This window comes from Planococcus citri, chromosome 3, assembly GCF_950023065.1.
Source record: "Planococcus citri chromosome 3, ihPlaCitr1.1, whole genome shotgun sequence".
Taxonomy (NCBI): domain Eukaryota; kingdom Metazoa; phylum Arthropoda; class Insecta; order Hemiptera; family Pseudococcidae; genus Planococcus; species Planococcus citri.
Window position 1 is genome coordinate 30534155 of NC_088679.1, and position 23757 is coordinate 30557911.

At 33.4% G+C, this 23757-nt stretch overlaps 3 protein-coding genes across 6 annotated transcripts; 2 read left to right on the forward strand and 1 right to left on the reverse strand.

Moving 5' to 3' along the window:
• The first annotated feature begins 67 nt into the window (after window positions 1-67).
• Window positions 68-6078, forward strand: LOC135841978 (uncharacterized). The gene is made up of 13 exons (XM_065359232.1): window positions 68-256; window positions 595-639; window positions 1516-1545; window positions 1640-1735; window positions 1806-1886; window positions 1981-2088; window positions 2339-2431; window positions 2511-2537; window positions 2777-2842; window positions 2937-3011; window positions 3117-3212; window positions 3306-3431; window positions 3525-6078. Exons 1-13 carry the CDS (start codon window positions 208-210, stop codon window positions 3689-3691), a joined length of 1059 nt encoding a protein of 352 aa, XP_065215304.1. The 5' UTR covers window positions 68-207; the 3' UTR covers window positions 3692-6078.
• Window positions 5990-19359, forward strand: ninaC (STKc_myosinIII_N_like and MYSc_Myo21 domain-containing protein ninaC). Its single transcript, XM_065357199.1, has 33 exons — window positions 5990-6113; window positions 6365-6510; window positions 6587-6744; window positions 6829-6933; window positions 7010-7119; window positions 7188-7327; window positions 7390-7537; window positions 7617-7704; window positions 7782-7874; window positions 7943-8128; window positions 8219-8407; window positions 8531-8727; window positions 9713-10053; window positions 10174-10384; window positions 10478-10619; window positions 10763-10913; window positions 10997-11307; window positions 11387-11673; window positions 11766-11915; window positions 12006-12120; window positions 12774-12786; window positions 13297-13491; window positions 13865-13912; window positions 13994-14124; window positions 16998-17206; window positions 17289-17389; window positions 17462-17580; window positions 17668-17711; window positions 18088-18115; window positions 18190-18285; window positions 18465-18745; window positions 18825-18966; window positions 19039-19359. Exons 2-33 carry the CDS (start codon window positions 6369-6371, stop codon window positions 19165-19167), a joined length of 4800 nt encoding a protein of 1599 aa, XP_065213271.1. The 5' UTR covers window positions 5990-6113; window positions 6365-6368; the 3' UTR covers window positions 19168-19359.
• ThrRS (threonine--tRNA ligase) lies at window positions 19284-23757 on the reverse strand. 4 transcript variants are annotated; one of them, XM_065359229.1, is made up of 17 exons: window positions 23601-23757; window positions 22963-23144; window positions 22796-22891; window positions 22568-22722; window positions 22385-22500; window positions 22188-22321; window positions 22006-22119; window positions 21778-21921; window positions 21564-21710; window positions 21300-21494; window positions 21148-21218; window positions 20752-20914; window positions 20332-20469; window positions 20079-20257; window positions 19836-20010; window positions 19619-19733; window positions 19284-19541 (listed from the first exon to the last, which is right to left on the reverse strand). In XM_065359229.1, exons 2-17 carry the CDS (start codon window positions 23131-23133, stop codon window positions 19378-19380), a joined length of 2277 nt encoding a protein of 758 aa, XP_065215301.1. In that variant the 5' UTR covers window positions 23134-23144; window positions 23601-23757; the 3' UTR covers window positions 19284-19377. The 4 variants fall into 4 exon arrangements, with proteins under 4 accessions (XP_065215301.1, XP_065215302.1, XP_065215299.1 ...); XM_065359230.1 differs by lacking the exon at window positions 23601-23757 and adding an exon at window positions 23382-23513; XM_065359227.1 differs by lacking the exon at window positions 23601-23757 and adding an exon at window positions 23231-23362.

Below are 23757 nucleotides of genomic sequence, written 5' to 3' on the forward strand. Positions count from 1 at the left end.
TGTAATTTTGAGAACGCCAATGCATTACAAACAATTGCGTATTATGAAAATGAATCATACGAAGGTGGAAAATATGATACGATATTGATTCAGCTGCAATGACGATTTGAACCAAGCTGAATATTTTCGTAGATATTTCGTCTTGAACATTTTGTACTTGAACTTCAAAAAAATACAGACGTATTGCATCGTGAAATATCACTCAAGATGATGATGTTCAGACATAGTTCCTTATTCATATCAGTTTTAATTTTTGGTGAGTAAATGAAACAAAAATTATTAAAAAGGATGAATTTGAATAAATTCATTATTTTTGAATTATCGACGAGTCGTTTCAAGAATGAAGTCTCATTTTTTTCCCGCTCGAGAATTTGATTGCCAGGAGGCAAATTTTGATCACCCCTCACTTTTGACCTCTGGTGTCCACTGAAACACTAAAAGTATCAACATTTGACAAATCACATCCGATCAAAATTCGGCATTTTGCCTCAATTTTATCAATGATATTTTGGAAAAATGAGATCGAAGTCTTGAGATGAGACACGTATTTTAATTAATTTGATTTTTCAAAATTAAAAGATTGAATTTCCACAGCTTCTGCAATCGCTACATCGGAGAAACAAAAAGGAGATGTACAAGGTATGTACTCCACATTTTATGATTTTCTTTTAGCTCTTCAGTGTTGATTAACTGAATTTTAAAAGGCAATGATAGGATTCCCAATAGAAAGGCACATATTAATTAGAAATTTCAGCAAAAAGTAAATTATTTTCACCAAATTTCTGGAACACTGTTTACCTTTGAAGAAAATACGTCTTTCAATCATGAAAACGTATACCCATTTCAAAATTTATTTTTACAAGAAAAGTGGTTTTGGTGTTAATGCTTTCATTTGAGACTGAAAAGTGACCCCCTTTCGCCCTATGATAATCTTCGATTGGAATGAAACTTAGACTGGTGGAAAGAGAGCCTCAAAAACTTCCTATCCTCCAATTTTCAACCACTCAAATTGGTTTTTCGATTTTTGGCGAATGTTTGAAGTTTGGTGAAGGTGTAGCTGTTTCAATCAGAAAACGGGAAAAAATTACAACTTTATATCTCTCAAGGGTATCAATTTCAGGAGCTAAAATTTTGGCTAAAGACAGTCTACTAGAAATCTGATTGACTCATATCATCATTCGGAGGGTTTCCTTGGGGGTCAATTTTCCCCAAAACAGGTTTAGAAGCGACAGGAGTGAAAAAAAAATATTTTTTCGAAAATGCCCCCTCTATTTGAGAGCCCATTTCTCCCCTCCAGGGGCACTTACCGAGCTAAAAAAATTTCTGAATAACATTCAACTCAAAATCATTGCTTAGAATTACCTATTACCTATTTGTATCTATTGTACAAATGTCTTATTTGCCTACCCAGCACTAAAATATTTCACATGGATAGGGCCTCAAGTCATTCTCTCGTCACTTTAAAATTTCCCATTTTCTATAATTTAAAAAAAAATCATTCTTGTGCCATTTTAGATACGCCAGATCCACAAATTTCAAGGCTGAGTAAGTAATTAACGCATATTATAAGTCACATTTTCATCCAACTGTAAAAAATGTTTTAGAACCTATAAAAAAATGCATATTTTTGAACATTCAGAGGGCAGTAAATCGATCCTGACTATGTTTGAATTCGCATTCGATGAAGCATTACGGAGCCCATATCCAAACAATGCTTTTGGAGTTTTGTTCGATGGTAAGTAGGCATATTTTTAAAAAACGAGTCTAGAGTGTTCATTAATTAATGGGATTTTTTTCAAAAAAAGAATCCTTTGCTTGGAAGAAAGAGAAAGAATCTGAATTATTTAAAGACAAGAGAAAATTTTTCCTATACTTTTACGACAGTGGTAAGTTTCATACAATGTAAGCAGGCAAAGTATTAAATAACAGAACTATTAATAGATAAAAATATTCAATCGAAAATTTCATTTTTTACTTTAGCACTAACAACCACCCATCCAATCAGAACATTGGCCAATTATCGCGTCACACATATCGCCACTTGGCTAAATTTGAATTTCCAGGCTTGCGTATCGTTTTATGGCAATGGTTAGCTGCGTATTTCGTGAAAATATTTTGCTTTGCTCAAGTATAAGTATTAAACTATTGGGCTTCAAGCCCCAATTTAATCTAAATGATTTCTTACTATTGCAAGACATTTGATGATAAGAGAGAGTGAAATATTCCAATGGGATTTTTCGAAAAACTAAAAAAAGTTTAGGCAGGAAACTATCCATTTATAAATTTTAGGAGGTAGAAATGAGATTACTAAATTTTGAGCTATTGAAAATGTTGTCAGATGAAAAATACGAAGCTATTTCAAAGAATTGCGAACAATTATCAGCATCTTTAGAAGCATTTATTTTGAATGCATTTCACTTGAAAACTCGTCGTAAGTATTTCATATTCGCAAAATTTACTCTATTAGTAGGTCTAGATACCAATTTTCAATAACGAGATTTTACTTACAGAATTCGAAAAGTTTAAGAGCGAATCACGTAAGTTTTATTTATGTTAAAATATTTTTTTTATAAAAATAAATGTAATTCTAATACTTAGGTTAAGAAAATATGAAAATTGAAACAAAAAACAAAAAAAAACCCAGATTTCTCATTCTTAAAAGCCGTTAAGAAATTCTTCCAACTAAAGAATTAACTGGTCCTTGAAGGACGTTTGATAAATTATAAAAGATATCTATAACATAACATATAATATTCGAGTTTTTTTTTATCAACAGCGAGTCACGTCAAAGAAACTGAAAACTTGAAGGGAAAACAAGCCAAAATTATTCCTACGAGATTAGGTAAGCTTTCCAAAAATAATTCATAATTGGAGTACCTAGCTAAAGCGTAAGTAGGTGCATGAAATTACATTACTGAATAAATTATCTCACACAGAGGAAGCAATAAAGGTGGAAAAAGTCAAGGAGCCTGATGTTCAAGAATGCCAGGAGATAAGAGATGCCGACGAAAGTAATTCGATCTTTAATGATGAAGCATTATTGTGTTGTGGCCTATGCATAGAAAGAGAGATTTTTAAGCCCCGACTAATACATTTATGTGCTTCAATTTTCATAGGGAAATATTGTGAAATTTGGCTAGAAAAATTGATCCAGCAGCCCGTCGATTTTAAACTAAATCATATCCTGTTCGACGTATACAGTGGTTTAAAAGGTATACTTAGGTACCTTATTTATAATTTACATAGGTAATATAAGAAAAATTACGAAAATTTGCTTCATTCAAACGAATACATACTTCCGACAGAAAAAGAATACGACAAATATGACGCTTATTCTTACACATCAGATTACAACAGCAGTCTTTTGTTATGGGAATACACTCCTCAGCTGATTGAAAAAATTGTTGACAGACAATTAGTTCAAAAGAAAGGTAACTATTGCGCGTAATTCTCAAAAGGTACCTAACTACCTACGACGCGACGTTCGATATTTTTTAATTTTTAAAATTGAAATTTCATCGTAGATCTCAAAATCAGCTCACACGCGATTAATATCTTGATGGAAACAATAAATTATAAAATATGGCAACGTGATGTGGATCCTTCGACGATTAAAACTGATATTCCCGACATGAGCAGCCTTTCTGCAATCGAAACAGTTTTTCAAGGCGACGAAGCACCAACCGCTTAAAACCAAAATATGTTATCAATTTTTGACGGGAAGTTTGAAGCTTGGCTGTTTTCATTCGATTCATGTAACATACCGAAAAACTCAAAATAATTTTCAAAGCTTTCATATTTCTCCATTTTTGTTGGTACCTGGTGTCCGCGAAAAAATTTAATTTATATCTACCTATCTATAAAATTCATTTCAATATTTATAACACCTTGTGGTTTTATGTAAATAAATACGCACACCCGGCAGTTGGATTTTTTAATTGAACAGATTAAATAGAAATTAAAACGAAGCATAATTCATTGATAAATTTTCACGAATGAGCATTCAATGCAACATCCCACTTTCTAATAATAACCAATCAAATAACAGCTTCGACTTTCAAGTATTTTTCTCTTTTTATTATTATTAGGTTAACGTAGTCATATCTTGTTAAAAGGTTTCTTCTGAAAATCTTATTATAAATAAGGTCAGGGGTTGGTAAAACATTGTTACCTTATCGAAACATTTATGGTTAATTCATTGATATGTATTTTTCAAGGAAGATGATGACCTTGAATCAACACTTGACTGAAAAAAACAAAGCAAATGTTAACAAAGATATCCACTTGTTAGGCATACGCTACAAGTCATAGATTAAAATTGTTCTCCAATCATGAGAATTTCATTTTTTTTTTTTAAGGACACATCTGGAACAATCCTAAAGAACATGTGGAGTTGCAGTTTATCTCAAAGGTCAAGTGGACACAACTAACCAAATAAAAGTCATTTTGATTGGCGGTCAGTCCAAATTTTGCATTCTTAAAAGACTTGAATTAATTACCTGATTATAAAGACGAGTTATTTGAGACCAGAGAAGGCCCTCTCTACTCGAATGTTCTGAAAAAATTGCTAAAACATCTCATTTTTTGACAAAATTGTCAAAAAGTATCACTTTTTCGATAATTTCAAAAAATCTCACTTTTTCGACAGAATTTCCACAAAGCTTACTTTTACCAAAATTGCCGAAAAAGTGCAAAAAAGTCCAAACATTTTTTGATAAAATTGTCAAGACATTCTACTCTTTTGTCAACATTTCCAAAAAGTGATTTTTTGTCAAAATAGTTTAGTCTATTCTTTTTGAAAAAATTTCCAATTGTTTTTTTGGGGGGGAAACGCCAAAAAATTTGCAAAAAACTTACCTAATTTTTTTGCTGAAATTACTTAAAGTCTCACTTTTTGTCAAAATTTCCACGAAGTCCCACATTTTATCAAAATGTTCAAAATACGAGTTGCTCCACTTTTCTGCCAAAATGGCCAAAAAAGAACAGCTGTAGGGTGCCAGCCTATTTTTTTTCTAAAATTACAAGAAAGTGCAACCTTTTTGTGAAATTAGTCAAAACAGTCCCACGGCCACTTTTTTGGCCAAAGTGCTCAAAATTCTCCAAAAAAGTTGTCCCTATTTCTCTAAAAAAGTTACCATAGGTCTCATTTTTTTTCTAAAATTGCCAAAATTGCAAGAAAGTTCCACATTATAATCGAAAGAGTTACACTTTTTTGCCAAAATGGTCACAAAAATACCCACTTTTCCACCTAATTTGCCTAGAGCCCTTACATTATTGCCAAAATTGCCAAAAAAATACCCCACTTTTTTGACAAAATATTGCCAGAATGTATAGCCTAATGTCGTTTTGTTTTGACAAAATTGCTGAAAAAAGTCCAAGCTATTTTGATAAAATTTCTAGAAAGTCTAACTTTTTGACAGTTTCCTTTTTTGAATTACATATCAAAAAGTTTCTCTTTTTTTTTGTCATACATGCCAAAAAGTCCACTTTTTATGAAAGTTGCCACAGGCCTCACTGTTCTGTCGAACTTCGCCAGAAAGGATCTCTTCTTCTGACAAAATTGTCAAAAAACCCCCTTTTTTCGATAAAATTTTCAAAAACTTGACTTTTTTGATGAAATTAACAAAAATTGTTCAGCTTTTTGATAAGATTACCAAAAGTTTCAACTTTAGTAATTAAAAATGTCAAAAAATCACATACTTTTCAAACAAAATTGCCGAAATAGACGCACTTTTTTGATAAAATTTACATGAAACTCCTTTTTTTGCTAAAATATCACACGATTTATCTGAATAACTGAAATGTGCGACGCTAAAATTTTCAAGGACTCATCTCAGATGATCTCAACAATGATCAGTGTTTCTCAAAATAGGTACTACACTACACTCGGAGTTATTTTGCAGTCGAACCAAAGAGATTACAACTTATATGATTTCCTTGAAATTAGCTGATGCATTGATAAAGCTTCTATTCTGTTTTGTTTTTCAACCATATCTAATGGCAAAGTGACAATGATGTAGTTAAAGTAGTGATAGAAAGTGTCAATAAGTGCGCGATTATTTCATTGTTTTTTTTTTTTACATATCGTATTTATACGTGCAGTTTTAAAGAGGGTAAGTCAAATAATTGATGATGCTTATGAAAAAAAAACTTTTTATGGATAAACACAAAATAAAAACAAAAACTTATTTTAGGTTGTGTTTTTTCTACTCTAAAATAGGTAGGTTCATATTCCTTAAAACATACCTACCTATCTAATAATCATTACCTACTTAAATTCGAAGCACCTATACCTACCATTTTTAAAACATTTTTTGGTTGAAAATTAATTTTTCTCATACTTAAATTGATACAATATTTCCAGTAAAATGCCCGTAAAAGGTTTGAGTGGTGTTCCGACTGACATTCAGTTGGAAGCATTACCGGATCCGGGTAATAGATTTACTCTAGGAAGTATAATCGGAACCGGTATAAGCGGAACTGTTTACGAAGCTGTAGATTCCGAATCAAGTACGTGAAAATCCTCAATTCTCATCGCATGTGTTTATTTCAGCGAAAAAACCAACTCGTGATTTTTTCTTTTTAGATGAAAAAGTAGCGATAAAAATTCAAAAAGTAATTCCCGATTATGAAGACGATATCAGGGAAGAGTATAAAATTCTGAAATATCTAGCAAATCATCCTAATTTGCCAACATTTCTCGGGGCCTTTCACCGTAAAGGCGAAGTATGGTTCGCATTACAGGTGATGAATGTTTAAAAATTTACCAATAGGTACTTTCATCAAATCGAAAATTCAGAATTCAAATATACTAGTCTTTACTTTCAGTTATGCGAAGGAGGTTCTATAATCGATTTGGTACGTGGATTATACGCCCAGAATAGACATTTATCTGAGGAGCAAATAGCATTTGTTTTAAGAGAATCGGTCAAGGTACATAATGTGAAATACTGAGGTAATAGAACTGAAAGATCTATTAACTGTAATGCTTAAAAATTCGACTTTTCAGGCTATTTGTCACTTACACGAAAATCACGTCGTGCATCGCGATATAAAAGCAAAAAATATCCTTCTCACATCCAATGGGGAAATTAAACTGGTGGATTTTGGTTTATCGAGGTAACTTCGTCGAAATCGGCTCTTTACCAATCACTGAGGAAATCAACTAACGAAAATTTCTCATTTAGGGGATTAAAGAACACTTTAGATAGAAAAAGCACTTGCTTAGGTTCACCATGCTGGATGGCTCCAGAATTAATAATCAGTGGTCGAAATAATGCTGACGGAGTATCATCTTACGATAACAGAATCGATGTTTGGGCTTTAGGTAACTATTCTCCATGGAAAATTATATAGCAACGGAATCACAACGTAACGATTTCTGCACAGGAATTACTGCGTTGGAATTGGCCGAAGGTCAAGCACCGTGCGAAGAAATGCATCCTACCAGAGCGATTTTCCAAATTGTACGAAATCCTCCACCGACATTCAAACTACCATCGAAATGGTCTCAAAATTACGCGGATTTCATTTCCGAGTATGAAAATTTTATCAACTGATCATGAAAGAAAATCATGTAAGAATTCGCCAATTCTCAATTTCTGGCAATGTTTCAGGTGTTTGGTTAAACTACCGGAAGAACGACCTTTTATTTTCGAATTTCTCGAACATCCGTTCATAAAATCTATTCCAGACGATTCCAGCGTAAGTATCTATCGTTATCATTTCTGTTCATGTAAGTTACTGTAATAAAATAAAAAGAATTCATCATCGCATTGTAGCTTGGACAAGATCTGGTCAACTTGAAAGATAAAGTAAAAAATTCAACTGAGGTTCAAAAACCAGAAATTCATTTAAGAAATGGAAGACTCCAAGTACGTTGAAAAATTCTTCAAATAGGTACCCAATAGACATCTGCAGCTAATCGCGTATGAAATTTCAGAGAAAAATCTTCGAAGCTACTGAAGCCATGGTTGTTGAAGATCTGGCTGCTGTAGATGATGTTTCAGAAGATAAAATTATGCTCGTACTTCAAGAACGTTTCAAAAGAGGCTTATTCTATACGTATATTGGAGATATCTTACTCTTCGTTAATCCGAATACACCGATACCAGCATATGGAAACAAAGTAAGCTGAAGAATAGTAGATAATAGTACCTATTAGGATATGCATGTGATACCTTACCAATGTGATGTTTATGCCCATCTAACGTTCTAGTATCATTGCAAATATCAATGGAAATCCAGATCAGATAATTCACCTCATATATACGCTGTCGCCGATGTAGCTTACCAAGACATGTTGCATCATAAACAACCGCAAAATATCATCATTAGTGGAGAAACATTGTCTGGAAAGACAACTAATTACAATCACTTAATAGATCATCTACTGTACTTAGGAAAAGTAAGCGTTACACTTACCAACTCATCTTCATGTATTGTGAAATATTATATTCTAGCCTCAAACACCAAGATCATCTTCGGTTGTCTTCCAATAATTTCAATTTTTGCAATCGTAATTTCACAGATTAGCAACAAAATTTCGGATAAAGTGGTAGCTGCGTCGAGATTAGTTCAAACTTTAGGCAATGCTGCTACACCACACAACAATAATTCAACTAGACACGTTATTAATACTCAAACTACTTACACAACTACGGGTAAACTTAGCGGAGCCATTTTCTACATTTACCAATTGGAAAAATGGAGAGTAACCGGTTACAAGTACGTTGTATGTAGTTACCTAAAATCTAAATAAATTATAAAGTATTGCACAACATCATGAACAATTGAATTATGAATTATTGAAAATTGAACTTGAACAAAAACAATTAAACAAAAACAATCAATGAAGATTCATCAAAATCAAAACTATCAAAACAAATAAATCAATCGCTTGGGATGGGAGGGGGTAGGTTTGTTTACTTTCTTTCAGTCCTTGTTTTGTAATTTTGTCAGTTCGCAGGTAGATGGAGTGCAATTTTTTCAAGCTTAAAATTTTTTTATTTGTTTTAGTTTTTTTTTTACTCACATCATTCCCGTTCATTGGTTGAACTTGAATCATTTTTTTGAATCTTAAAAGTTCCAAACTTTAAATCTTTCGTTTGTTTGTTTTTTCTTTTCAAACTATACCAATAATGGTATTTGATCGACGGTCATTTTGCTGATAAACACAAGTGATAATTGATAAAATGTCAATACCTATTTCGAATTCAGGAATTGTTTCAATGTTGTTTTTTCATTTTATATTATATAAGTAATTAAGTATGGTAAGCGTAAGCCTATTGTATTATTACTCGACTCTATTTTGTTCACTTCAAAGTTCTAAACTTTCACCTTTTTTTTCTTCAAGCATTACTTACTTGATTCATGACTAGGTTTTCGATCATTATTTTGTTGATTGTTGACGAATAAAAATAATGAGCGTCAATTTTGCGGTGGTAGTGACTGAAATGATTTTCATTTTTGGTTTTTGAGAGAGTTTTTGGTCAGTTTTTGAATCAATGAATATTGGTTTTTAGAAACGGTTTTGGGTCGGGTATCGGAGTTCCTTAGTTTCGGTTATGGGCCAGTTAGGCAGTTAAGTATGGGTTTGCACTTGCAGCCCTGATAAGTACATACAAAAACCTCATCCTAAATGCTAATTTAATTTAAATAAAATTTGAAACTAAGAGATTCCCAATTTAAAAACTTTTCATTTCACTTGCAGAGCCGCGGGGCAAGGCAATTTCCACATATTTTACTACTTTTACGACTCGGTAAAAGCTAAGGGAGAGTTGGATAGTTACTTCTTGGAAGACCGACCATACAAGTATCTAGTTCGAAAACCGGTTGATGATGGAAACCCCGGTGGAGCAAGTAATGATCCGAAAAAAAACGCTGATAAATATGCCGAAATACTTCACCTACTTGAGGTACTCGAATTCGAACCAGATCAGATAGAAATTGTCCAAAAGATTCTAGCTGCTATCATCCTACTTGGTGACATCACCTTCAAAGAAGCTAGAGACGAAGGAAGTGAAGTGGAAAATGTCGACATTGCTAACAATGGTGAGTTCTTGAGAAATTTTGCAATTAGGTATAGTATATAGGTCTTAAGTATCAATGGTACCTGATTGGTTTTTTTCTCACAATGATTTTATAATTTTTTATTATTTTTTTTTTTTACAGTGGCGACTTTGTTAGGAGTTGACGAAAAGAAATTTTTGTGGGCATTGTGTAACTATTGCGTTATTCAAAAAGGTAATGCTATCAGGAAGAAGCAAACGGTAGCGCATGCTGTTGAAGCACAGGCAGTTTTGGCTCGAGGACTTTATGGCAGATTGGTAGATTTCATAGTCAATGTGATTAATTTGAGGTTATCTGTTACTCGTGTTGTGCTGTAAGTGAAGGCAACTTTTTTGCATGAGTTAATTGGATAGAGTCACCATATTTACATATTCACTGATTATGAAATGTTTTTATTTTCGAACAGTGGGGATAAAAATTTCATCAGTGTGTTGGATTTGCCTGGATTTGAATCGTTTGATCAAAATAATCTGGAACAATTGTTTATCAACTCTACCAACGAACAATTACAATATTTTTATAATCAACGAATTTTTACTTGGGAATTGGTAAGTAATTTGGAATTTACTTTAGATAATTGCCAACCTGATTCCTACACTCTAAGTACCTATCCAACTCAACTATGTACCTATTTAGATAGTATTATTTGTCATTGAATAAGTACCTACCTACATTAAAATTCAATTTTCAGAAAGAACAAGAAGAAGAAGGAATTATACTGAAACCTTTGCAATTCTACGACAATAAACCAACTATCGATGAACTGCTAAGTAAACCAGATGGTTTCATGTATGTGATCGATGAAGCTTCAAGAAGCAACAGCGGTCATTCTTTCATTATTGGTACAAAAACAGCTAGTCCTCTCTTCGAAAGAAACTACCGGATGAAAATTTTAAAAAATTTATAACGTCTTCGTGTTTTCCAGATGCATTAGCAAATTGTCCTCGAGGAACTAGAATTCGTAAAGCTACGTCGACCAATTTCACTGTGGCGCATTATTGTAAAAAAGTAGAATACAATGCCCAAGACATACCGAAAAAAAATCACGACTTTTTGCCTCCTGAAATGATCGAAACCCTTAGATCATCGGGAAACTTCGTCGTAAAACAATTATTCGCTAACCAATTCACGAAATCTGGCAACTTGACTATTTCGACAGATCAAAACCTGGCCATTTTCAGTGGAAAACGCAAGAAGTGGGGAGCTGCTTTGGTCTCAGGAGACTCTAAATCCAGGGTAACACGAATTAATTTACACGAAATAAAAATCCTATTCGAGAAGTATAGAATTAATCGATTTTGTTTGTTTGTTGAAGAAATTCAATACCGAAGCTCAGGGAGAATATTCTCAGACTCGTCGTATGCGTACTTGTTCTGCTGTTTATAGAGCTTCGAGCTTAGAATTATTGAAAACGTTGTCGGAATCGACCGAAAGTAGCAGCGTTTGCTTTGTACGGTGTATTCGGGCAGGTTTACCAGCTTCGCCTGGATTTGAGGCGGATATCGTGAGCCCTCAACTGAGGTCGTTGTCGATTCTTGATACCACTCGTGCTCGTCAAATTGGATACTCTTATCATGTCTCGTTCAAGGATTTCATTGAAAGGTAAAATCAACAAGTTGTACCTAGATATTAAGCTAAGATGAGCTTATATAATTCTTTGAATTCAATTAATGAGAATATATAACCATGGTTAGGTATAAATTTTTGGCCTTCGACTTCGAAGAAAATGTTGAAATCACCAGAGAAAACTGTCGTTTGTTATTAATTCGTCTGAAAATGGAAGGATGGATAATTGGAAAAAATAAGGTCTTCTTGAGATACTACGATAAAGAATTTTTATCCAGGTACCTACCTAATCTTTCAATTTTTTTCCAAATGATTTTTGTTGAAAAAAAAAGAATTGTTTTCTAAAAAATGATTTTTTTTTCTCGCAGATTATACGAAACTCACGTTAAGAAAATCGTCAAAATTCAAGCAGTTATGCGAAAATTCATCACGAAACGAAAAGTAATTCCACGCGTGCAATCTCAACAGAGCATCGGTAAAGATTAATTTCGCTTGAATGACATTTTAGTACCAGTATAAGCATGTATGATAGAAGCTTAGTGAGCTTGTAAAGGATATCAAACGCCTACTGATGTTCAATACAGTAATGAAGTTTTTGATTGATTTGGCTACTGATTCTGTATCCGTTCGTTGAAAAAAAAATCGAGTATTAGTATCTGATCCGATACCAATACTAACCAAGGGCCATGCAAAAACTTCATATACCCGTTAAGAAAATCAATTTTCACCGCCTCTGTCACACCATTTTCGTATACTTAATCAGTAGCCAATTCAGAACGATTTTTAAATTTTCAATTTGTTGGGAACTTACGGCCCTTAAATTACCAGTTTTTTTTCTTGTTTCGTGTATAAAACCGTGAAATGTTGAAAATTTACGATGATCAGCACAATCGTAGTGTTTTGTAATAAAGTCGACTGGTTTTTTAAGCGTGTGAAATATCGTCAAATTTTTAACATTCGGTCAAATTACGCGAAACGTGTTCTAGTTATTTAGTCACTTCGTAGTTATAAGAATTATATTATCACGAAATTTAATTATTTAATATAAGGATTTATTTTCAATAATTTTCTGTTCTCTTGAAGTTTAAATAAAGATACATTACGTGTTGTTGGATTCATTTTTTCATTTTTCGTAGCACGAAATTGTTGGTGTGACAGTTGCGTCGTGTGATAAATGTTACTTTTATTAGACCTTTAAGCTTACTCCTGTCCTCATTTTTTTTTTTTTTTTTTTTTTTTTTATAGAAATAGAATATTGCTTTTAGATCTTTGATTTATTTTATAAAATTATTTAGATTAATTTTTCTAACTCGAATAATACGCGTATGATACGCTTATGCTTCAATTTGTTTAAGAATTTTTTCATGCTGGTAGATAAGTAGGTACTAGGTAGTTAAAGTTATACAAGAAAGTACATTTCTTTTCTAGTATTCAAATAAAATACCTACAATTAGCATTACTCAGTTCCAAAAATTTATAATAAAATGAGAGCTGTACAAATCTACATATATGTAGATACACAAATCATCAAATAGAAAATTCAAAACATTAATAAAAAGGTTAATAAGCTGATGAGCTCTCCACTCAAAACACATACAAACAATTTACTCACTAAAAGTTGATTACCTACTTCACAAGAATGGACAGATCAACGTTAAGAATACCCACTGATACAAATTCAACACTGCACAGGGCGACCTGAAATTTCCAAACCACAGAAACCAGTACCAATAACTTCTGAGAAACCAGTACCAATAACTCCTCCAGAATTGAAAGTATCAGTTGTTTATTCAAACGTAAAAATTCGGGGAAAACCAGCCAATCCGGAAAAAGGACGTAGGAAAAATCAACAACGTAAGTAAACCCAACAGAACCAGTGGCGTAGCCAGGATTTTCTCAAGGAGGGGCAAAACCAGATTTTTAGGCATAAAAAATCGATATGAGGGGTAATTTTCTGGAAATTTATTGTAATGTGTGATGATTTCATGAAAATGAAGGCAAAATTACTGCTCGAGCGAAGCGAGAGCGAAAATTTTTGGAAAAAATGGGTCTAAACAACGAAAAAACGTCCATTTTTGCATGTTTTCTTTCAAATTTTCGCTCTCAAGGGGGGGCATGGCCCCCTTCGCCCCCCATGGCTACGCCACTGAACAGAACTACAAACATGAAACCGCTGGTTTTCGTACCTACATAAAATAAAGACTTGGCTTTTTCAAAATGTTTGCAGAAAGCAAATCTAACGATGTTCGAAGAGTACCAAGTTTACTCGCTTCACGTAAATAATTTACTTATTATATTCTCATGACCAAATTCAACGATAGGTATCAATGTAAACATTAAAATCGATCTCTTATAGGCGAGAATAGCAAAATGGGACAAAAATTAGCGATGAAATACGCGAAAAAATGGAGATCTAAAACAATTTATCAGGTTTTATTAAAATACAGAGCGAAAATGTTCGAAGAGTTCGCTAATTTTTCACAACAGGTGAGATGTAGGTACCTAAGGGAAAATGAAAACATTATTCATAGTCCGGTAAAATGACAACAAGGGTATTTGCCACTCCTTTCCCCTCCCCCAGATTCTCTGGGACACATTTTTTCTTAGAGTGGGCATAGGAACATTTTAGAGCAAATTTACCAAAAAAAATTGGCCGGCTATTTTGATTGAGAGGTCAGTCGAAATCGTAAAATATTTTGCACTCCAATAAGTAGGTATGTATGAGACTCGTGTAAAAATTTTGAACCAGATAAAGCTAGATCGAAAGAGCACTGTAAAAATATATCACCAGCCAGAATTTCAGGTGCTAAGGTAGGTAGGTACATTTTTCAATTTTTGATGTATTTTTGAAAATCAAATTCAAGCCAAAAATGAGAAAAAAATCAAAATATAAACAAATTTGAATCAGAAAGTTGGAATTTGAGATTTAATAGCGGGTCGAAATTACAGTGCAGAGTGGATTTCGGCTTTCTAACTTCACTTGGTAAAATTTCATAGGAATTATTGCAACTTTAAAAAGTGTACTGGACGCTCCAGAATTTCCAGAAAGTCGCTGGAGGTTCCAAAACAACTTGAAACCAATTGCACCCAACTCAATAAAGTGTTTAAATTAGAGTGCAAGGTAAATTTTGGCAATCCAACTTCATTTGGTAAAATTTAGTGGAAAGGATCGAGGAGTATCGATAAGGCCATTTTTTGAGCCCGGACAGCGATCGACTCAACCACTCTTAAAATCTTGTAGTAAATGTCCCAAATACGAATCCGTGGTTAATTGACCCAAAAATGACCATTTTTTTTAGGCTCCAGGGGTTCCCAAAGTTGTGAATAAAAAAATAATTTTAGGAACCACAGAGTGTTATTTTCAAAAAACGTTTTCAGCATAATATATTATCTGTTTGAACCTGATAAACGTTACGCGAGGTGATTTTTCAATTTTCGAACCCTCGGAGGTAGAAATTTGGGGCTTTTGATTTTTTGAAAATTTTGGAACCACCATTTTGAACATACACCTTTGAACCTCGCTAAAAAGCTTTTTACCGGCTATTAGTATCTAAAAGACCTTCATCCTACCAAATTTTGAGCCTAATAAAATTTTGCGCTGGTACTCGAAAATCCAAATTTCCATAATTTCGATATTTTGGGAACCCCTGGAAAACTAGAAACCTGCGATTTGCGCCAAACGTAACATTTTGAGATATACAAATAATATATTAAATTATATTGATAAAAAAGTTTAATTAAGCTTCCTCTATAATCGTAATTTTGAACCCTTTTTTTAGAGCCCTCCACTTTAGGCACCCCCTAAAAAAAAGGCGTTTATGAATATTTTTTCAAACAAACTAAAAAATGTATAATTATTTGAAACACATTAGCACGTGCTTGATAATTTTTCATTTCATTTTTCCTGTAACTTTCAAAACTGAGCTATTTTGGGTCAAATTCTGAGATTTTACTTCGTTGAAATCGTGAAAACGTGATTTTTAAATGTTTTTTTGAAGAGTAAAATCTCAGAATTTGGCCCAAAAAAGCTCAATTTTGAAAGTTACAGGTAAAATCGAATGAAAAATTATCGAGCTCTTGCTAGTGTGTTTTCAACTTAAATTCTTCAATTTATTTGAAAAAATATGCATAAACGCCTTTTTTAGGGGTGCCTAAAGTGGGGCGCTTCAAGAAAAGGGTTCAAAATTTCGAATATACGGGGAGCTTAATTAAACTTTTTCATCTAGATAATTGATTATATACCTCAAAACGTTTCGTTTGGCGCAAATCGCAGGTTTCTAGTTTTCTAGGGGTTCCCAAAATATCGAAATTACAAAAAATTGAAATATTGGATTTTTGAGTACCAGCGCAAAATTTTATTGAGCTCAAAATTGGGTAGGATGAAGGTCTTTTAGATACTAATAAACTGCGAAAAGCTTTTTAGCGAGATTCAAAGGGGTAGGTTCAAAATTGTGGTTCCAAAATTTTCCAAAAATCACCCCCCCCCCCCCATTTCTACCCCCTGAGGATCGAAAATAGAAAAATCACCTCGCATAACGTTTATTGGGTTCAAACAGATGTTTTACGCTAAAAAAGTTTTTAAAAATAATACTCAGTGACTCCCAACGTTCTTTCTTTATTCACAACTTTGGGAACCCTGGAGTCCAAAAAATGGTCATTTTGGGTTGAATAATCACGGATTCGTATTTGGGACATTTATTACAACATTTTAAGGGTGGTTGAGTCGAAAACTGTCCGGGCCCAAAAAACGGCCTTATCGAGACTCCTCTTTTTAAACTTCGAAAATCTGCTGGACGCTCGCTGGAAGTTCAAAAGCAACTTGAAACAATCCGTAGTCGACTTAATAGTATGTCGAAATTATAGTGCAGAGTAACCGAGTCGATTCCGGTTTTCCTACTTCATTTGGTAAAATTTTTAAGAAATTTAAAATTACAAAAATCTATTGGAGGCTCCATGAACTTCTCAAAGCGGTTCAAAACCGTTTCCAATTGATTTGACAGATAAAAAATAGGGTATTATATCTTAAGTTTCAGACATGTAGGCCAATTTGGAGAAATTTTGATTTTTTTCTTCTCATTTTTGGCCTAAATTTGATTTTCAAAAATTTACAAAAATTCGAAAAATCAACTTTAGCGCCTGAAATTTTGCTGGTGATATATTTTCGCATGCTCTTTCGATTTAGCTTTGTCTTGAAGTCCACTTTGGGGGAAAATATGGGTAGTCTCCAATGGGGCTCAGAGGGTGCAGATAACCATCAATATTGTCATATGCCAGACTATCAAGTTTCAGTTTAATCCTATAATAAATTACAGCCTGCGTTGGTAATCAATTTTTTATTACATACTTAATCTCTTCAACAGGTGCATTTATACAATGTGCATGTGAATTACATCGCTAGTGCTCAGAAAAGACAAAAGCCAGTAAACATTCAAAGAATTGATTCGAATCAAACATATGAAAAATTCATCGGTGATCCCAAACCAATTCAGTTGCGTATTCCTTTTGAATTAAGTCATAAATCGATGTATGCTTCTACTTCGGATACTGTCGATTCGCATACTTCTAAATCGTAAGTTGAGGAAATTTTTCACGAACTAATTACCATACCTATTTAGATTTGAAATGATCAACAACAATCAATGCGCTCCTAGAGAATTAATTAAAGAACAAAAGCGTTATGATACTCCTTTCAAACCTCTACAAAAAGAGGAACGGTTGCATTGTGCGAACAATCGTATTTCTCATGTTAAAGGTAGGTATTTATAGAATTTTTTCATCACATATAATTATAATTTCTGTGACTGCAAGAGCGTCAACTTTACAGAAACGGAAACGAAAGTTGATTTTAAACCTGGAAATACAGACGAAGATGAAGATGAAGAATGCGTTTATTATTATCATAAAACTGGAATCGTGGAAAAACAACGCAAAAATCTAGAAAAAGTAAGTACCTATCAAAGATCTTCCATTAAATATAATAATTTGGCAATTGCACCTATATATTTATAAAAAATTTAATATTTTTTGCAGAGTTTCAGCGTTTGTTCAGTAAAAAGCGAAACATATTATGCGGGGTAGTATCTGAATATTGAATAATTTGCATCTTATAGAATTGTATAGCTTCTCTGTAAAGATTCACAAAATTTACACAGAACACTTATGTACCTATATGAAATGAAATAAAGTACTATTTTCAAGTGTAACAAAAAGTTTCAGTTTAGCTATATGAGAACGGTCGGTTATTTATAAAGATTCGATTACGGTATAATTTACAGGTCAATGACAAACCATAGATAGGTATACCGTCGACCGTTTTTATTAAATTATTTAATGACGAGTCAACGAAACTCTAAAAGTTCTTTAAGTTTAGTCGATCAATAATCCTAGTACTAATCATTGCTTACGTAAGTCAAAAATATAATATATTGTATGTATTTGTTTTGTGCGTAGAATGGGCGAAGTTGAAACTGATTATTCGGTAAGTGTTTCGGTAATTTTTAAAGGATTTTAAATTTTAACGCATTGTCAAGCGCATAAATCATCGATTTGTAGGTTCCGGCGAGTTCTTTCGGAAAAGTTTTTATGCAACTAATGTGTCCTTCGTGTTGTGGTGGTTTGTTTTCCGAAACTAAAGGATCTGTTTATATGGTAAGTTGAAATAAAATGTCTTTTCTCCAACAAGAATATCCGTCGAAGATTCAGACGAACACGATACGACCAATATTAGCGTTAAATTTCGCGCTATTTTTCGTCAAAATTGAAAGAATCACAGGGTTCAAAAGTTTACAATAGCAAGTTTTTAATGATATCTAATTATCTGTTCGCAGAAACGTCCTCCAATTCGGGGCAGTAAAACTAAAAGTACGGCATCAGCAATATCTGATGTGATGTTGGAGGATGATGAAAATAATGAAACTGACACAGAATATAATAATCGTCCTCTAAGTCCAATACCGGAAGATCAGGATAAACCTTCATCACCCACATCTCCTGATGAATCAAACGGAAAACCAAGGGAAGTACGAAGTGTTTCTTTGGGTGATGCCTTGTGTCAAGAATTAAATCAGAATAAATCAGATAACGGAGAGATTAACTGGAATACAAAATTGTAAGTAACTAAACTACAATTGCTTCTTCCAAATCATAAAATACGTAGTACATTTAATTAATTTTTGGAAATCCAACAGGAGAAAAACAAGTCTCACTGTAGGCGAGTCTGAACAAAATAAACAGAAAGAGAACACAGTTATCGAATTAAAAATCAGAGGGAAAGAACACGTCGAAGTTGTAAAACAAAATGGCGATAGCGATCCACCATTCAATTTTCAAGTACCTACTCTTTTCTATTCAGGGTAAATAATTCGCGATCACGTTGAAAGTATTATTTCTTGAATTTTACAGGCAATTTTGCGCAAAACCAGTGGCACTCGATCATCTCTAATACGAAAAGACGATCAAAAATCAGAAAACTATTTCAAAACCGAGTTATTGCCGGGGGTAGTACTTCAAGGAGTAATATACGATTTGTAACGAAAGCTACAGAATCACTCAAAGAAAAATTTCCCGCGTGTTTATACGATTTTACAATTTTTCACTTTTGCACCTTTTTAAACCTCGATTTGTATGTTTCGTTTCATAAAATGCAATTGAGATTGAAAAAGTGTTTTAATAAGACGCAATACATAAAACAGCTGAATAAATAAATAGATCATCGAAACAGTAGCGACTTTTAATACTCGATTATGCTTTTTTGAATTCCTGCTCGCCTTCTGCCGGTTGCATTTTCTTTAGTTTCAATTTTTCGAACTTTGAGATGGTTTCTTTGATGGAAAATTCACCGTGAACTATATTATCTCGAGTTCGTACGTTTACTGTACCGGCATTTACTTCTTTGTCACCAACAACTGGACAAATTCGTAATTTAAAATAATTTCCAGCTGAAAAAATTATTTGGAAATTCCGAAATAGCGAATTTACTTACCGAAAATGTAATTATACTGTGCGAGCTGAGCATTTCTTATTTTCTTATTCAAGGTGTCACTAGTGTCGTCATCAACATCGCAGTTAAATCCAGCTTCAAATATTTGCTCTTTTACCTGAAAAATTACAGAAAATTCGTTATTCAGTTTCATGCGAATGTATGTATTGCATACATTTAAGTAGATCCGTTTTGATATTGTACTGATTTGTATGTATACCTTGTGAGCGTATTCATTATGAGCTGACGCAACGGGAATAACCACTGATTGCCTGGGGGACAACCAGAACGGCCATTTGCCGGCGTAATTTTCTGTCAAAATGGCGATCATACGTTCAACAGAGCCAAGTAAGGCTCTATGGATGATTACAGGTCTCACAAGTTGCTGCTCTTCGCTGTAATTAAACGATTCATTAAATATAATACTGGATTAATTTGACGAGGTACAACTTGAAATGCTTACTTTGTAAATGTCAAGTTGAATCTGATAGGAAGTTGAAAATCTAATTGGATAGTGGCGCATTGATGAGGTCTATTTAATGCATCTTTAATAGTGATATCAATTTTGGGACCGTAAAAAGCACCGTCACCAGGATTTTTCTTGTATCCGGCGCCGAAGTCCTCCAAACTTTGACCCAATTGCTAGAAAATAACAACAATAATTTTATTTATGGCATTTTCAACAGGATTCTATATTGAATGAACAAATTTAGTACTTTTTCAGCATCATCCCACAAGGCTGCTTCACCTAAATACTTTTCTGGTCTAGTAGAAAGACAAAATTGGAACGTAAAACCGAATACTGTATAAACGTCTCTTAAAAAACTTAAAACTCCTGTTACTTCTTGTCTGATCTGAAACAATATAAAAAAATCGCAAATAAAATACATTTTTATTAAAATGATTAATCACGCTGAGAAAATATCTAAATACAAAGTTTTCAGTTTCATTTCTGAGCCTTATAAGTCAGATAAAAAAAACGATTAATCGGTCAATGGTCAATCGAAACGTATCAGAAATCATTTAAATTATAAAATGAATTAACAGAAATAAAAAATGCATTATCATTATCTAAATTAATTTACAGCTAAATTTCGTCCAGTTGAAATAATAAATTAATTCAATCAATATCTTACTTGACTCGGCTCACAAAAGATATGAGCGTCATCTTGTTGGAATCTTCTTACTCTAGTGAGACCGGTTAAAGCGCCAGATAATTCATTTCGATGTAAAACTCCAAAATCCGCTAATCTTAAGGGTAATTCACGCCAGGATCGGGGTCTCACATCGAATATCAAACTGTAAAAAAATCAACTACGTTAAGGATGGGCTATACTGAATTTAAGGGGATACTTATTCCCTTAACTTATACTTTAGCTTGGTTTATACTGAATTTAACGTCCGTTAACCTAAAATTTGCCTTTGTTCAACTTCTAGGGTTAAGTTTAAGTTTACGGTTAAATTCAGTATAGCCCCTCCTTTACACAGGGTAATTCTAGAGAAAAATAAACGGATAATTCGGTATCACTTACCAATGGCCAGGACAATTCATTGGTTTCAGAGAAAATGTAGACTGTTCGACGTCAAATGAAAACATGTTATCCTATAAAAAATAAAAGTCAAGATTCCAATTCAGAAATAAAAAATACAAAATGCAACTAGGCAATTAGGCATGAATTATTACCGAATAATGATCCCAGTGACCAGAAGTTTTCCATAATTTAACGTTATAAATATTCGGTGATACAACTTCTTGGTAGCCACGTTTACGGTATTCGCTTTTAATGTAATCCACTAGCGTATTGTATATAAATGCTCCTTTGGGTTGGAAAAAACAAGAACCTGGACTCAATTCGTGGAAAAAGAATAATTCTTGTTCCTATAGAAACGATAAAAGATTGTGAAATTTTTACATTGAAAAAGTAATCAATAGATTAGAAGGTCGTACTCTTCCGATTTTCCTGTGATCTCGCTTAGCCGCCTCTTCTTGCCATTTTTCCCACTGTTTCAACTGCTTTGGATCAGGATATGAAATTCCGAACACCCTTTGAAGCTTTTCCGCATCAACTTTTCCTTCCCAATGAGAACAACCAATCTGGAATATTTTCTCAATGAAAAACAAATTCCAAAAATGCTTATAAAAAATTACGATAGGTATTTACCTTCGTAACTTTGAACGCTTTCACGTTTCCAGTATGTCTAACATGAGGACCACGACATAAATCGATCAATGATCCACATTTGTAAATCGTTGTCGAGGGAGTTGTAACACGTTCGTTCAAGATACGTACTTTGAATTGATTGTACTAGAAAAATGAAAGCAGTAGGAACATCATTAGTAAGTAAACGAAACACAACCTAGATTGAAAAGAAAATAGAAAATTATCAACCTTGAACATCTCCAGCAAGGTTTCTTTCTTTACTACTAATCTTTCAAAAGGCTGCTTCTCCTTCACAATATTTTTTACAATACCTTCAATCACTGGGAAATCATCATTAGATACCTAAAGAAGAAAAATTTGTAAGAATTATATAGTACAATTTCATTAATTGATTCACAAAAACCAATTACCCGAGCATCGCCTACAAACATATCGTAATAGAACCCACTTTCGATCGGAGGGCCATAACATAAATGTGCACCGTAAACACGTTCCAACGCTTCACCCAACACATGAGCTGACGAATGCCAAAATACTTGCTGAGCTGTAACACAAACATATTCAGTATTTTCTTTCTCATCAATATGAACGAGAACTATAGATTTACCTTCTTCGTTATCGAATTTCAGCAATTCAAGAGTACAGTTGTCTTCCAAAGGACGACAAATATCCCACAATTCACCATTCACTTTAGAAATCACCGTATTTTCGGCTAGTCCGTTGCTGCAGAAAAAATTCATTGTGAGGATTTTGAAGGTATTCAATCATCGAATAAAGAAACATTAATTACCTAATGCCTTTGGCAACATCGTAAGGGGTAGTTTTCCATGACTCAGCATCGACTTGTTTACCATCGGGTAAGGTAACTTTAATAGGCACAGAAGGCTTGGAAGCCAATTCCTGTTCATATTCTGACTTCAGCTGTTCCCATACGACATCTCGCTCCTGTAACACAAAACAAACATTTAAGAAGGGAATACATTTAAAGAGGTTTATACGATTGCAAAACTTATCATACCTTGATGAATGATGGCCACGGATTCATTTCACAAACACATGATTTATCACCACTCTCTTCTTTTTTCGGGGCTTTTTCTTTAGCACCCATTTTTACCTGATGCAATACAAAATACTATTAATACGAATCACCAAGACGAACAAATATCCGCTCAACGAGAAACTTACTAGATTATTCCGACGAAGAGGTTGATGAGATGACTCACCTAAGACGCAATGATTTATGTGAAACGCTGCCGATAACTGTTTCGAAACACCGCGACTTCCTACAGATCTATGCAAATTTACTATCGGAAATGAACGAAGGATAGCAGAAAATTCGACGATGGTTTTGAGCATGGAACATTTGTCTACGAAAAACACATCATAATGTACATAAAACACGCGTTTGAGGTTAAAACGTGTTAACTTATCACCAACGAAACAATAAAATTACTCATGTTATCACATAGAAAACGCATATAAGTAGGTACCAAAGTGGTAGGTACATTCGATTATGATGCAATAATCAATATTTCGAAGATTATCATCACAAAGAAAAAGAATAATTTTGCAACATTTTACATTAGAAAGATATGGATTTTTACCACGATTCTCGAGCTTAAAGCAATTATCGATCAGTTAATAAACTTATTTTAGAACCGATTGCTATCGAAACGAAGAGAAACGTTGAGATTCGTTGGCGAAAAGCGACACGTGATAATGATGTCAAAGTTCAGCTTTAATAATTAAATTTTTATAGTGTTTTCAACACAAGCGAACGAATAATTAACAATGTTAGATAAATACACATAATATGAACTTACAGATTAGATGCACCACGAAATAAAATCACTAACATTCATCAATTTCAATCATCAACTCGGACACCGACTGCATTTTTTCCGTTTTTATCAAAATTTCATTTTCGATAAAAAATCAAAAATCAAAAATATTTGAATTCAAAAACAAATTTTATCAACT

Bases quoted from the DNA above. Each gene is read 5' to 3' on its own strand.
- ThrRS (XM_065359227.1), bottom strand. From the start codon at position 23,255: ATGCGTTTTCTATGTGATAACATGA. The intron at 21,711-21,777 runs GTAAATACCTAT...AAAATATTCCAG, and splicing joins AAGCGTTCAAAGTTACGAAG to ATTGGTTGTTCTCATTGGGA. The intron at 20,258-20,331 runs GTACTAAATTTG...GTTATTTTCTAG, and splicing joins TGTGGGATGATGCTGAAAAA to CAATTGGGTCAAAGTTTGGA.
- ninaC (XM_065357199.1), top strand. From the start codon at position 6,369: ATGCCCGTAAAAGGTTTGAGTGGTGTTCCGACTGACATTCAGTTGGAA. The intron at 6,745-6,828 runs GTGATGAATGTT...CTTTACTTTCAG, and splicing joins AAGTATGGTTCGCATTACAG to TTATGCGAAGGAGGTTCTAT. The intron at 13,492-13,864 runs GTAAGTAAACCC...AAATGTTTGCAG, and splicing joins ACGTAGGAAAAATCAACAAC to AAAGCAAATCTAACGATGTT.
- LOC135841978 (XM_065359232.1), top strand. From the start codon at position 208: ATGATGATGTTCAGACATAGTTCCTTATTCATATCAGTTTTAATTTTT. The intron at 2,432-2,510 runs GTAAGTATTTCA...TTTTACTTACAG, and splicing joins ATTTCACTTGAAAACTCGTC to AATTCGAAAAGTTTAAGAGC. The intron at 2,843-2,936 runs GTAAGCTTTCCA...TATCTCACACAG, and splicing joins AATTATTCCTACGAGATTAG to AGGAAGCAATAAAGGTGGAA.